This window comes from Rhincodon typus, chromosome 5 (genome assembly GCF_021869965.1).
Source record: "Rhincodon typus isolate 14 chromosome 5, sRhiTyp1.1, whole genome shotgun sequence".
Classification (NCBI taxonomy): Eukaryota; Metazoa; Chordata; class Chondrichthyes; order Orectolobiformes; family Rhincodontidae; genus Rhincodon; species Rhincodon typus.
The window spans coordinates 90276576-90292234 of NC_063336.1; the positions used below are offsets into that span (position 1 = coordinate 90276576).

Here is a 15659-nt window from a genome sequence, read left to right on the forward strand (position 1 = left end):
CCTGCTGACCATACGAAAACTTAACTTTTACATTTATTTAACAGGATACTCATCGTTTACCTTTACATCACCATAATATACAGCTTTGCAGTGTTACAAGGTGTCCGTAAAACTCTGAATAACAATGAAATGTTGCGGCTTTGGAAGTTAAATAGAAATCTGATTGAGCAATTTAAAAAGCTTCCTTATTTTAGAAAATGTTTCAGTTATCAAAGAGCCAAACCATTACAGGATGATGCACTGCAAGGTTAATTGATCACATTACTCTTTACCTAATTTTAACGTCATCTAACATCTACTCCACCCCACCATTGCAATCCTCAGAAGACCACTCTATGCCACCTAATTTTGAGGAGATTCTCAATATGTTTCATATAATGAGCCCATATCCATTACAAACTAGGCTGCTAGGCAGCAAGTAAGAGTTTCAATCCATGACTTTCCTGGGTGTTTGTATTTCACTTTTACAATATTAGTTCATGAGGTAAAGGCTTACAAGTTTCATAGCAACTCCCGAAGAAAATTGTACCTGATATGTGTGTCTGATTCACACCAAACTCAGGCTGACATATTTTGTGGAAAGAGTCCTGTAAGGTGAGCTGCTGCTGAAAGTATGGCAACAGATCAGTTATTTCCTTGGCTTTTCCCTTATCTTCGTTGCTGCAAAAACAATCATATAACACAGGGATTACTCTCTGTAAGGAATTATAATACAAAATCATTTGTACCATGAAATAACTTAACAATGTGTACAACAAGATTACATAGAAAACTGTGCAATAATACGTGCTTACATATAAATAACCAGAATAAGTCCAAACACATTAATTGCTCCTGGTTTTACTTTTCATTAATATTTTTCACACTGGACATTCAAAATGGATACAATATTTTTCATGCATAATTGATGATACTCAAAATTCAAAAACCTTCTCTAAAAAGCTTTCCTTTGCTTAAAAGAGTAACAAATTTTGAATAGTCCATTAATTTCCAGAAGTAGATTGTACGAATTTCAGGAGCCTCCAACTTTGCACTAAACTATTTGTAAAAATATTCAGAAGCATAGGTTTTGCAATTACCAGGGAGTCTGACTTGTTTATTTTAATTGAAATTTTAATTGCTGTGCCCTGAAGTTACTCAAAGAAATAAACAAGTTGCAAATTTCCTTCATGACTGTGAAGGACAATTAAAACAAAAGCTGCCATAGATTCTTTACATCTTGTCATTTACACTCAGTAAACATTTTGAAAAATACAGGAGTGCAAAACAATTAATGTTCAGATGCTGCTGAGCTAATGTCAATTACGCTTTGAGGCATGCTGAAACACAATGGTGGCTACCAAAACTGTGGATCACTTCCTGTTTAAATGTATAGTACAGATGAATAAAGTTATTAGCCTTAAAAAGAGAAGACTGGAATCAGCTTCCTTAGCTTTAAATATCTGGGAAAAATTTATTTAATCTAGAACTGTAGGGCATCTTAGCTTTAAGTTAGAATGATTCAAGTAAGTGAAGAATTTAATTATCAGTTTTACAATTTTGTTCTTTAATTAAATATAAACTTTTAAAAGGTTCAATTCCTTTTAAATGTTAATTATAAAAAAAACACTTAGAAAGGAAAGCAACTTTTCATCATGGAAAACATTGCAATTCAAATAACATTTAACTGTTACTACAAAATGTACAATTTGCAATGTTAAAATATCAGGCCATAAATACAGACAATTCTAAAACAAATATCTTGCTCTCAGAACCATCTGTATTTGGTATGAAATCAGCTGCAGCAGCAGAGAAAAAAAAACTGTAGTAAATTTAACCCTTTAAACAAATTTTGTTAATATCTAAATGCTTAGGTTTCTCTCCTTCCAGCCCTTTAGAATTTATTATTGGACAAATATGATTCCACGTACATTTCTTTAATACTTGTAATACTTAACATGACTTTCTATCTCAGTTTGTACACATACTCAACTAGTTGCTACAGTTCAGCTTCCAGCCAATCAGACTTTGTTTACATTGTATGGCTCCTGCCTGGCTGGAACTTGAACTCCTGCTTAGTAAAGAGCTTGACAAATGTTTAAATCAGTACAGTCATTCCCCAATGTTAGAAATTTGATTGAATAATGAATAGATGCCCTTTAAGGAAGGAATCCAGCCATCTGGTCTAGAAGGGTCTCACACTGCTGTTGACCCTAAAAAAAATGCAAACCACTCAGTTGCATCAAATTATCTTGTAGCTGTTCAAGAAGGTCCAGAATCACCTCTCACAATGATCAAGTTCTAGCAATGAATGCCAGTGACACTTGAGACCTCGAGTTAGCAGTCTGTGATTCAGAATCCTGCTTTTTAAAACAAAGTTAAAATCAGCCAAGTTGTCTTGAAATCTCATCAACCTAAAAGGTGTACTATTTCTCTGTCCCCCGATATTGCCCGATTTGCTGACATTCTTCCAACCTTTTTTTGTATTGACTTGGGATTCTAGAAAACCGAAATATTTTTCCTTGGTTTAAATTTTAAAAGTGTTCAAGAGATCAAGTGGACTCCCTGAGCACTCTGACGGGTACGTTTTTACAGCTGGATTTGGGCTGTCTATGGTATGCAAGCCCATAACACCGCATCACCCACAGAATTTCACCCAGCTTTACTTTAGGATCAGCTCAGGATTTTGCATTGGAATCAAAGTCTTACACAATTACTAAGCTTGTAAAATCATTAGACCTTAAGTACTACTAAGGTAAACTTGACCAAAAATAGAACAAAGAACAGATTTGATCAGACAAAGTGACTCTTCAGTTATCGACCATTACAGGGGAAAAAGGTGTATTACATGGCAGCAGGATTTACAGAAAGTTATTTTCTACTGCTGCTATCTTTAATGGTAACATTTTATGTTTCAAACCATTCAGATAGTTAGGATTGTTCTATGGGGTCTAATATGCTCATCTCATGCTATGGGGTGGTAACTGGTTGAGAGGCAGGAAAAGACAATAAAGAGTTCATCCTCTGATTGAAATTGCATGATGGCCCGAGCTGAGCTGACGCCTGAGCACATTGCTCTCCAATCGGAAGAAAGAAGTGAGTACTGCATTGTAAAATGAGCATCAGTAGTAAATGGGCAGAACTATGGCACAAGGAGTTAAATCAAACCAGTATTTGAGTTTCATTGTGAATATTAAAGCAAAATACTGTGATGCTGAAGATCTGAACAAAAAAAAACTGAAGAAACTCAGGTCTGGCAGCATCCATGGAGAAAGAAACAGAGTTAATGTCTTAAGTCCAGTATGGTCCTTCTTTATAAATTTTGGATGACAAAGTTGACTCATTATCTTAACAGAAACTGAATGAGGGTGATGACAGTTTTCCCCTAAAAGGTATTGCCCATCATGTTACATCTGAAATTGAAGTGAATTGAACTGAATGATTTATTGTCACTTGTATTTAACAATTAAATACTGAAAAGTGTAATATGCCACCATGCTCCAGCACCATTTTGATTTGCAGATGTTAAGATGTAACTAAAATATAACTAAAAACAGAGTTCTTCCTCCCTTCTTGTGCTCCACTTGACATGGAGGGGGGCTCCACAATGGCCTCCGGGCCCATCAATACCCCTGCATCAAAGTCCTTTCCAGGAGTCCCACTCCAAGGCCATCACTGCTCCACAGACAGGGGTACCACACTGTTGCCATTGATCTGCCAGGAGTACCGATTTGGGCCTACTGCATTGCTGCAGCTGACCGGCCCCAATCACAAATGCCAACTTCTCTGCTGACTGCAGAAGCCCCACCTTCAGTCCTGCGTTGGGCCTACCAACAAAGTCACCATGTTCCGGCACCATCTCTCCCCACAATGCTCACACTTGCTGCCATCTTGAACTCTCTGAGTGTTGGCTCTCCCGAGGAGCCAACTTCTGCTGCACATGCTTGGGAAGCTGGGCTCACTCTTGGTCTGCTGAAGATGTTGAAAGACTTCCAAAGAGATAGAAAAAAGACAGCAAAAAAGAGCAAAAGCAAAAGGAAAAAAAAAAGGAAACAAAGAAAGCAGATGAGCCCTGGGCCAGGAGCTCAGACACAGTGCTGCTTCTCTGCCGCCATCTTGGACTAGGATAGATAAGGATCTTCCACCACTTGCCCCATCCAGATTCATGCAGTAACAGTAATGCTCTTATCACTAAACATTTTATGTTTAATGTTGCTTGAAGGACTTAAGTTTTGAAGAATTCTGGAAAATTGATTTATTTCGAGTTCTGTAGACATACCTGGAGTGTTTTTTTAAAAGAGACCACTGAAAGTTCACTGCAGACATTGGTGATTTGTTTTAACAAGACTTTCTGACAATCACATGACTTGTGATAACATGCTTTGCCATAGACCCCGTCTTAAATAGTGACTGGCTTGGAAAAAGGTCTTGTTTTATCCAATTCAGTTGGAGAGAAGTCTGCTAAAAACTAGCTGGGTTGCAGGAGGGCATGCTTAGAAGAAGCCAGGTTGGGAAAAGCCTAGCAAGAACTAGCCGACTAGCTTAAAGCTCTCGTTTCTGAATAAAAACTCTTACTGAGTTTGCAGCGAAGCCAATTTGTTCTTTTCAAAGCAACAAGAAACATCAAGGCTGTATTTCCTGAATGAACTGCGTTTGCAAGATTTCAGAGATAATCATGTGAAAGCTATTTGGCCATACATGTCAGAATATCAGAGCAAGTGATTTTAGAAGATCCTACACTTTATCTTTTTGCCTTAAAGAATAAACAATTGGCCAAAGATTTCTTTCCCCCAGAAAACCAATCTTTGCATCGAAATCTTCTTTCTTTCTCATTTCCTGAAGAGAATGGCTTTGTGAACATGTGTCTGTCTGCCTGTTAGGGGATATTTAAAGGGATAAACATTTAGAATTTTAATTTACTGAATGTGCATTTTACCCAATTACTGCATCTTTATCGAACATGTTTTGGTTTAATAATAAATCAATAATTGATAGTAGATTTTTTGGTAAAAGGTATTTTGTTCATCTTCTTGAAAACTGTAAAAAGTACTTTTATTATTTCATATTGTCCCCTGTGGAGTGGTATAAAGAGAGACAAGTGTACTCTTCCATCTTCCGTCATAGCAACGTCTTGATCGGCACCACAGACCTCACACATCCTCTTGTGGCACTTTCTTTTCTGAGCATCTCACCTTTCCAACTTCTATTTAAAATTCTTGTTTCCTGTCAAGGAACATAAATGTTTTGCATCCAAATATCTTCACTCTGGCCCTGGCATTGGTACTCTACTGGTAAGAAGGGCTCTTGTGCTGCAATGGTAGAGCCCCTACTTACAGTCAGAGGGCTTGGTTCAAGTCCTACATACCCCAGAGGTGTGCCATGTCTGAACAGATTGCTTAAAAATATCTACCCCACTGGTAACAGCCCGAGAGTAACCATGATTGGGATCTTCTGATCAGCAGGTTCTGTAACCTCCCCACACTTGCCAGCACATGCTGGATGAGCAGAAATTTTCTCTAACAAAATATCAAGGAGGGTTAGCATTAGTATAATTGATTCCCACCATAAACATCCATAAACTGACACAGTCCCTCTCCCTGGCAAATTTCTCAGAGGTTGAACCAGGCTATTTGGTCCCTTTGTTTTATTCTTGACCCTGATATGACCTTCAAAGCCTCAAATTCAGAAGCTTGGAACTGCTACAGTGCAGAAGGAGGTCACTGTATCTGCACCAGCTCTCCAAATGATCATCTCAATTACAGTCAGTCAGTCATTCTCCTGCCTTCTTCCTTTAAGCCTACAAAAAGTGTCCTTTTCAAATAACCATGTAATTCCCTTTTGAAAGCCTCAGTTGAACCTGCCTCCACTGCACTCTCATACATTGCATTCCAGACCCGAACCACCTATTGCATGAAGAAGATTTTCCTCATATTGCTGTTGGTTCTTTTATTAACTACTTTAAATCATTCCCAGAAATTGTCTACATTCTGTGAATTACCGCCTTAACCCTTCTCCTTTTTGTCACCTCTTTTTTTCTCCCTTAAAACATAGCTAAAAATCTTTTCTCTACGGACAGGTTTATGGTCATTTGCCCCACTCTCATATGATTTGGTATCAAATTTTATTTCATAATACTTGTGCAGAACCATGATATACTTTACTATGTCAAAGATGCAATAGAAATGAAAGCTTTTGTTATTAGAAGGTTGAGGGATTAACTAATCAAGATTTTTAAGATCACATAGGATTTGATATCATAGATACAGAGATGTTAATTCTTCTAGTGGGGGAAATTAAGAGGGCAGAAAATTAGACCTTGATGATAGATTTGCATTCATATATGGCGTTTCATGACCTCAAAACATCCCAAATCGCTTTGGGAGTGAAATCAGGAAGGTCTGCTTTCACACAAAGGATCGTGGAACTTTGGATTTCAATCATCCGAAAGGCTATATGTGCTGGGCTTTTGATAACATTTTTTATTAGGTAAAGTTAATAGTTGATCTAGAGAAAAGGTAAAGACAGAGGTACTGACCAGTCATGATCTAATTACCCTACTCATATTTGTATGTTTTGTATCCCTATACATATCACACAGTACTTCAATAAGTTTAAGGAAACATCTACAAATTGTTTCAATTCAGATTTTGTATATTGAGTCACATGAAGCCTTCTAGAAAGCATCTGCTGGGATTTTTTTAGCTCTTCAACAAGTATTTACTGAAGTACTTCAAATACTGAAAGACTGAAAAAGAAAAACTGAACTGGAACCTTTCTCCAATATTTAGGGGCCGATGTGCTACAAAATAGATCTTAATAGTGGGCCTCTATAAATTTTTTTTCTTTAAAATATTATAGAGCAAAATACAACCAAATGCCATTGGATGGGGAAATACAAAACCATAAAAGGATGCGTCTAACCAGAATTCCACAAAGCAGGTATAAACATATCTGGATCTGTTAAATTGTGCTGAATAGGAATGAATTACTTTGTGTTATATCAAGCTTGTATTTACTGTTGAAATCAGACACAATTTACCCAAGATATTATCATAATGTGTTTTAAGCATTAAAAATTTCAAATCATTGTTTCATCTGACAAGCTTGAAAGAGTAAAAGGAAAACGCTGATAAGATCACAGGAGACTCTGGATCATAATTTAATCATGCCATAAAACTATTTCATCATTTTATCAACCTATACATGGATTTTACTATTAAAGTGGTCTGTTTGCTGTGGCTTTCTACCTGGGTGGGGGCTGGAGTGTGTAGTGAAAAAAACTCAAAGAGGGGTGCAGGGAGGCAAATAATTGAAAAAGGACTATGAAATTGGCAGATAAGGATAAAAGGAAAAGAGGCCAGTGGTGGTGTTGGGAATGGAGAGAAAAGAGACAGACAAGAGAAAGTGGGGCTTGCGGGTAAGGTAGCAGAGGCAAGGGATAATGCAGGAAGGTGGGAAACACCAGAGATGATGATAGATTGATAGACTGATCCCAGAGATGAGGGGTTTGTTGTATGAAGAGAGATCACAGAGTTTAGGGCTATACTCTCTGGAATTTAGAAAAATGAGGGGAGATCAAATTGGGGTATTCAAGTTGATAAAAGGTCTAGATAAAATAGACATGGAGCAGAAGCTTCCTCTTGTGGGGCATTCTAGAACAAGAGGCCATAGTCTTAGGATAAAGGGTAGCAAACTTAAAACAGAATCAAGGAGAGACTACTTCCCCCAAAGGGTTGTGAATCTGTGGAATTTGCTACCCCAGAGTGAGGTGGATTCTGGGTCAGTGAGTAAATCGAAGGAGGAGTTAAACAGACTTTTAATTGGTAATGGGTTGAAGGAAGAGATGGAGCAAAGGCAGAAAAATGGGGGTGAGGAGCATATCAGTCATGATCAAATGGTGGAGCAGACTTTGATGGGCTGAATGGCCTAATTCTGCCCCTATATCTTATGAATTATGAACTAAGGGAGGGAGTAGAGAACAGAATACTGCAATGGGGTGATGGAGGAAAGAGGAGCTAGAGGATGCAGATGAGACCTGGGAAATGATAAGTGGAAATAAGAAGCTGGGAATTGGCTGGGAGTGGCTGGAAGGGGCAGCATAAGCCATAGCGCAGAGCAAAGAAGACAGGTAAAGCGGAGGAGCAAGGTATGTCATGTAAAAGCAAAATATCAACATGCAGCAGAAAATGTACTACTATGGCACCACCTATTGACCATTGTCTATTACTACAGTTGTCAAAATGTTTTTGTTCAGTTTATTATCAGCACATATCGTTATGGAGGCATAAAGTTACACACATTATCATCATCTCTGGTGCAATGCCATTTAGTGTTGACATAATTCTGTTTTTAATAATTAAGGTAAAGGGCACACTGATAAATTACATATATTTTTACCACATTTTATGTGGACAGATGAGTGATCGCAATGTGCATCATTTGTCACAGGCTTTCTCATCTCCATCAGGAGATCAAATCACTCTGCAGGACGTCAGCATAAAAAACTACAAAAGGTGCAGCACTCCCCTTGGGTCTGCATGGTCGGAGATGAAATCTTTTGGATGAGGTGAAAAAAGTGGAGATCCCTTCTACCATGTCAAGTGGATACAAAAGTTCCCATAGCAATATTGTAAAATAAAGCAGGGTGCTATCCCTTGTCTCCTGATCAATACTAATCCCTCAACCAGCATTATGAAATAAACAAATTATCCTTTCATTATCATAGTTGTTTGGGGGAGCTTGCTGAATGCAAATTGTTGCTGCATTACCTACAATACACAAATGTGTGTACTTCAAACTTACTTCATTGGTCATAAAGCATACACTGAGGTCCTCAAAGACATGACATAATGCAAATCATTTTTGGAAGCAATCAGACTAACCACTAGGCATTGACTTCACAAACAGATCATGACACAAGTGAAGAACAAAAAGTGCCGAAAGCCAAATAGCAGGGCCTTCAGTAAACCACGACGAATGACGGGTTAAATTTTCACATCAGTTCTTTTATAGGAGACAAAGGAGCTATGTTCTAACACTAAGCAAAACAAACGTTGGCAGTGACATCAAGTACATTTCAGAAGCACTGAAATGTAAGCAATTACAAAAAGATTACTAATGGGATAAGAACATGTAAACAGCCTGCTATTGCTAGCAATTTGATTTTCGTCAGACTTCCCTTTTTTATATTTTATCTCTTTATATTTAATAAAAATACTGGTCAATATTATTGTTAACATCAAACCTATATCTTAACGCACTGAACTGTTTATTTTTATAGTATGTTCTTTATGATTAGGAAAAAAAGGTTTTTGAAATAACAACATAGGAACAAGAGTAGGCTATTCAGCTTCTTGAGCCTGTTTTGCTATTAAATGAGATCAGGCCACAGATCAGCCATAACTGATGGCCCATTTACCTAGTCCATCAATATTAATTTGCCCATATCCCTTGATAACTTTCCTTAAGAAAAAGAAAATCGCAAATTTAAAATTAACAACTGATCTAGCATCAACTGCTGCTTATGGAAGAGAGACTTCAAAACCTCTACTGCTGTGTGTAGGAGTGCTTCCTAAAATCTCTCCTGAATGACCTGGCCCTAATTTTTAGACTATGCCCCCTAGAGGTCCAGAACGTCCAACCTATGGAAATAATTTATCTTTATTTGCCATCTCTTTCGCTGTTAATATCCTGAAGATTTAAATCAGATCACTCCTCAAACCTCTAAATTCTAGAGAAAGCAGGCCTAATTTGTATAATCTCTCTTCGTAACTTAGTTCCCAATGGTCTAGGTATCATTCTAATAAACCTACTTTGTACCTCCTCCAAAGCCAAAATATTTTTCCAAAGGCGTGGTATCCAGATCTGCTCACAGTATTGCAAGTGGGATCTAATTAACGTTTTTTATAACTGCAACAGAACATGTGCCCTTATACTCCAGTCCTCTAGAGATAAAAGCCAGCATTCCACTAGCCTTCTTGATTATTTTCTGCACCTGTTTGTGGCACTTTAACATCTATGCACCTGAATCCACAAATCTCTTCAGACATCCACCGTATTTAGCCTCAGACTATCTAGAAAGTACCCTCATCTATCTTTCTTCGGTCCTAAATGGATAACTTCACACTTGCCTACATTGAAATCATTCTGCCACAGTTTTGCCCATTCACCTCGTCCATCAATATTCCTTTGTAATTTTGTTATCATCTGTACTGTTTAGAATGGTACTGAACCATGTGTCATCAGCAAATATGGCTATAAGAAGTTAGAAATGCTGATGGAAGTATAAGATTCAGCATACTGAATTTATCTGGTGACCACTTTATTGAGCGATTTCACATTCCTGGTAGACGTCATCGCTATGATCGAAAATACCCTCAAACTTCGATTTGACATAGACTTACGCATTAGATATTAGCAATGGATTGCTACAAGCATTATTAGAATGTCCATAAACACGACTTCCACTTAATTAGTAGCTATTTTACGGAGCGATGCGTTTTCCAAAAATTATTTAAAACAAATAAAAACCAAAAGAACTGCGGATGCTGTAAATCAGGAACAAAAACAAAGTTGCTGGAAAAGCTCAGCAAATATTTATAACACATTTTAGGCCCATTAAAAGGCTGTTAGATTTTACCAAGTTTTCAAAGATTTACCACCTACCTTTTCACTTAATTACATGATGGAAAGAAGTTACACCCAGTTTCTCGCTTTTTCCTGATTTAGTCTTCTATTTACGCAGTGTCTTTTCATTGGTTTTACTGCAGCTAAATGCTACACTACCATTGCAGCTTACTTGTAACTCGTGTCTTACATGATCAGCACACTTGTTTGGCTTACATGTTCTCTTGGCTCCTGGTTCTAAAATATATTACTTTACATAATAGAGCTTCTTCATCAGGAAAGGGGAGTTAATGCCACAATTAGACTAGCTACAATTCTACTGAATGGTGGTGGAACAAGCTCAAGGGGTCAAATGGCCTATTTCAGCTCCTACCAATATCCCTTATGTGTGCACTTACCTACGATAAGTTTAATCGGCCAGAATTAACCAAGTTATTTTGAATCTGTCTGCATTGTTCCTTATCATGTGTTTTACATGAAAGGAAAAAAAACACTGTAGATACAGGAAATCTGAAATTAAAACAGCAACTTCAGACAGCATCTGTGGAAAGCAAAACAAAGTTAAGGTTTCGGATTCACGATGTTGCCTCATCAGACCAACAGATACTGACTCAGTATTATGCTCTCCACAGATACTGCCAGACTAAGTCATTACCAGCATTTTATAATTTTCTTCCTTATTTTGTGTTTTCTCACCACTTACCATTTAGAACATTTTCTTACGATTGCCACTCTGCCTCAAAGAAAGTGTATTTTTTAAAAAAAGATACCAATTACGAAACTGAAAGTACTTCACCCCACCTCTTTTCAAACTGAAATAATTCAATCTATGTTTATCATTTATTTTCTTTATTTAATTTAATTTCCTATTCAGTACCAAACATTGATACTTATTTCTTGATTATTTTCTATAACACTTAAGTGGATGCTGACCTGAAACGTTTTGTTTTTTCCCTCTGTTTCAATGATATCATCAAAAATTCTCCAACACAAGTTGGTTAAACATGTCCATTCTTTCTTGTATCCTCAATCATCTTTTAACAACTTGCATTCTTCCAGGTGTTAAGCAATTTAGTTTCTAAAGACTTTGCTGAAGTCTGTTAAACAAGCTGCTTACAGTTTCCTGATGTCTCATTCAAGTCTTAGAACAATGGAGTAAAGTTTGGAATTTGTCTTGAATTTCTTCTTAGTTCAGCAAACTAACATAATGGCAATTCTTTCAGTTGCCTGATGCAGAAATTGAAGGCTCAATCTTAACTCCTAAAAATCAGCTTGCTTACACGCGAGGATAAAACTGCAAAAATGTGAAATGGGAACCCATCCATTTTCAGTTTTAACAGAAGCAGGTGACAGGCAGGCGATCAAGCTTTTAAATATTAGAAGATTATAATAGCGATTTAGATATTATGAGGTCACTGCCTTCATTTTATCAAGTATTCAATTTTTACTCAAATCTGCTGCGTTTCTCAGGCTTTGTAAAATCTAGCAAGTGCAAGAATGGTCGCAAGATGTAAATGCTTTTACAGCCTGGCTCATGGGCCTGGGAAGAGAACAGGTGTTTCCTCTTGGGTTATAAAGCTATTCATTAACACCCCCATCCAACTCATTCATCCCTCTATTGCCTGTTCCTCTTCTTGTCCCACCAAAGTTACTTGATATCTGTTTATGGCTCTCTCTTGCACGCTACCTGTCCAACAATAAGGCAGAAAACCAACCGCAATAATTTAAAAGAGTCATGCTTGGGAGGGTTCTGATAGTATTCAAGTTGAATTGTTTTCATGTAAATACAAGTAAAGGCTGTATGCAAGTTAATAGATTACTAGTAAAGCAAATTTAACATCTGCTTTAATGAAATCCTTTCACCACATATATAAATAGTCAAACGTAGTGAATGAAGAAAATAATCACTACTTTTCACCCTGAATTACAAGGATAGAGTCTGAGCAGTAATTTTTCACGTACTAAGCTTTGCCATTTCCATCACTTTCGGGAGAATGGACATAGTTGATCCTGAATTCAATGTCAGGTACAAGTTGCATGGCCCTCCGATAGTATTTGATGGCTGAAATCAAAAGGGACATTGTCAGCATCTAGATCATACGCACAGCATCCTGATGTTAAATTGATATTGATAATGTGATACCAGTCATTTTCATCTTTGTAACAAACAGCTAAAAGAATCAGAAGCAACCACTGACAGACAAATTTTACGATATACTAACAGACAATATTTTGTAGGGATATACTAAAGAATATGTACAATCATTTAAAACTAAAATAATATTGTTGTACAAGCAGTTACAATTTGCACTCATGTATAATTAAATAACAGAAGGCAACTGCTATAGAATTTTATGACTTAAGTACTGTTTTGTTACTTTACCAGTGATAGAGGAGATGTTAACACTCCAATATACCAAGCTACTAACTTATTGATCATTCACATTAGCAACCCTTAGCAATCAACTTCTTTTCTCTCTCACAATTGAGCTTTTTCTTGATTGCTAGTTTAAAATAAATACAAGGCATTTCTACATCTATTTATGATATAGAAACATCAATTTATTGATGACCAGGAAAGTTATCAAAAGTTGAAACAGTTTTGTACGGTCAGTTTTTTTTGTTGCACTGCATTAAGCATTTATCACATATATAGTGGCCGATTTGTAGAAATTGGGTGAAGTGATTATCACTGTTTCAAGGTTCTATTCTTGGAAATGTTTTTACTTCATCAAAAGCACAACTATTTCGAATAGCAATAATGAAACTTTTTGAAAAAATTAAAATGTTTTCAGATTTTGAGAAATTGTCTTCAAAAACTTTAGCTGAAACGATGTTCCTTGAGATACTGGTACTAATGTTGGTATTAAGCATATAGGACTAACAAAAGAATAGGAACTCAGAACTGGAAGATAACATCTAACCAACTGCCTTGGTATTTTTGAGGAAGTGACATCCTGTGTATACTGTGGAAAACTCTTACGACACACTGTATCTTAACTTTCAAAATGAATTTGATCAGGTTCGACATAAAAGACTACTTACTAAACTCAAAGATGTGAAAGTTCAGAGTAATTTCTGAAGATGAAGAAGAAATTAGTTGCTGGGCAGAAAACAAAGAAAGTTGAGGGAGCTGTGAGCTTCAGGACTTGGCATTACTGTTTATAACTGTTCCTAGTTACTTATGTGAACTAGATTCAAAAATCTGAAGAAAAGTTGCCAACTTTTCAGATGACACCAACACAGAGAGGGCAGTAGAATCTTGAAGAGGCATAACTGAACGATCTGGGCAACATAACCATGGGGTCAGGCCAGTGACAAACAAAGCATAGTGCAGCTAACTAAGGATTACCATTGATATGCATATTCCAGGGACATTTTTGAATTACCTGAAGGAGAAACTTAAAAAAATTAGCAGTCTTAGTCAACTTAACTTAACAAAAACGACTAAAAAAAGGAGAGCAGCAAACAACAAAGCCACCTGTATGTTAAACGATGTTGCTGAAACATTAGATATAAAGTTAGAACAAAGAATTTCATCAAACTGCACCTTAAATGCTTTGAATTCAGCTCTACCATTAAAATATCAGGAATTTCCTCATGTATCAGAGATAGTGCAAGAAGAGCGGAGAGGTTAATACTTTGTATCCAAGAAGTGAGTTATGGGTAAGGACTAGAGAAACTTCTTTTTAAGTCTAGAAAGTAAGTATCCAAGATACGTACTTAGAGGTATATATAATGGCATGATATAGTCAAACCAAAATATTACTTTAAATTAAACTCCAGTTGGAAAACATGGCAAATTCAAACTAATGAAAGGTAACTTTTAAAATATCAGAAAATACTTCATGACAGTGATCAATGGGTAGAATATATTTCTAACTAACTTAGTTGAGACAAAAGAACTGAAATCATGAATAGGTGATGTAACCTCCACTGAAGCTGGGCCAAATTACCTTTCTGATGTTGTGAATCTTGAAATGCTTAACCCAATCACTAGATAAGCAAGATAAATAAATAAGCAACAAATTTTCTACAATTGGAGTCAATCGTGATACAAGTATTCCTTAAGCAGAAGTGATACATTATACCCGAGTTAGAAGTGGATAGAAGCTCCAGTCCTATTCCTATATTTGACACACATAATTTTAGTTGAGGTTCCAGTGATGTGCACAATAGCTGTCACATTTGCCTGTTTAATAAATCATCACACTTTTAAACAGGTTGTAGTACCATGAATTAGACATAAAAAAACCTAGCACATTTATTCAATACAAAAATTTAGTACATAAATGTAACTGCATCACCTTGTGAATTTTCTCAGAAAACAATAGAGAACACTTTAATGGAGGTACAATAATATTAAGCACCTTGGAATCAAAGGTCCCTCTGACTGACTAAACTGCAATTTTACAAATTCATTGATTTGTTTGCTCTCTTTAGTTAGAGGTTTCATGGCCTGAAAACTTAAAGAAATTCTGTATGCCTTTATATGCAAATAACTTTTAAATGGGAAAAAAAAAGCCCCAATTCATCTCAGTGCAAAACAGTAAAGAATTGTGAGGTGCAGATATATCCTGAAGAGAAAGTTCCTCAAGTTCTCCATCCTACGATGCCATGGCCTCGACCAGGAGTAGAACAAGGAGGTAGGTCCTGAATCCATAGATATTGGAATGGGAATTGAACCAAGTTTGGTTGACATCAACCTGACTAGCCAATTGAACTAACAGCCTCCGCTCTGGAAAGTGGTGTTGGTTTGGCAATATACAGTTTACATGGCTGTTGCAGTCCGGAGCTATGGATAGCAATGGCAAAGATGCCAATTTATTTCCATCATAACATTGATATTAACAGTACTAAAACACTGTGGACTCAGAAATGGAAGATAATTGCTGACCAACTACCTTTGTTTTTTAAGATATTGATACCTCATAGATACTGTGGAAAACCCTTACGCCATGCTATACTATGACTTCTAAAAGGCTTTTGATAGTTTCACACACAAGACTATTAACTGAAGTCAAAGGTGTGGCAGTTCCAGTTACCCTGAAAAC

At 36.7% G+C, this 15659-nt stretch overlaps 1 protein-coding gene across 2 annotated transcripts in view; it reads right to left on the reverse strand.

Annotated features, from left to right (window-relative positions):
* The window catches only part of fbxo9 (F-box protein 9), an 87888-nt gene that overhangs the window by 39856 nt on the left and 32373 nt on the right, over positions 1-15659 (reverse strand). For both annotated transcript variants that reach the window (XM_048597423.1, XM_048597424.1), the window contains 2 exons: positions 12568-12667; positions 530-660 (listed from right to left, as the gene is read on the reverse strand). In XM_048597423.1, the coding sequence (XP_048453380.1) occupies positions 530-660; positions 12568-12667 (231 nt within the window). The remainder of the gene's footprint in view (positions 1-529; positions 661-12567; positions 12668-15659) is intronic.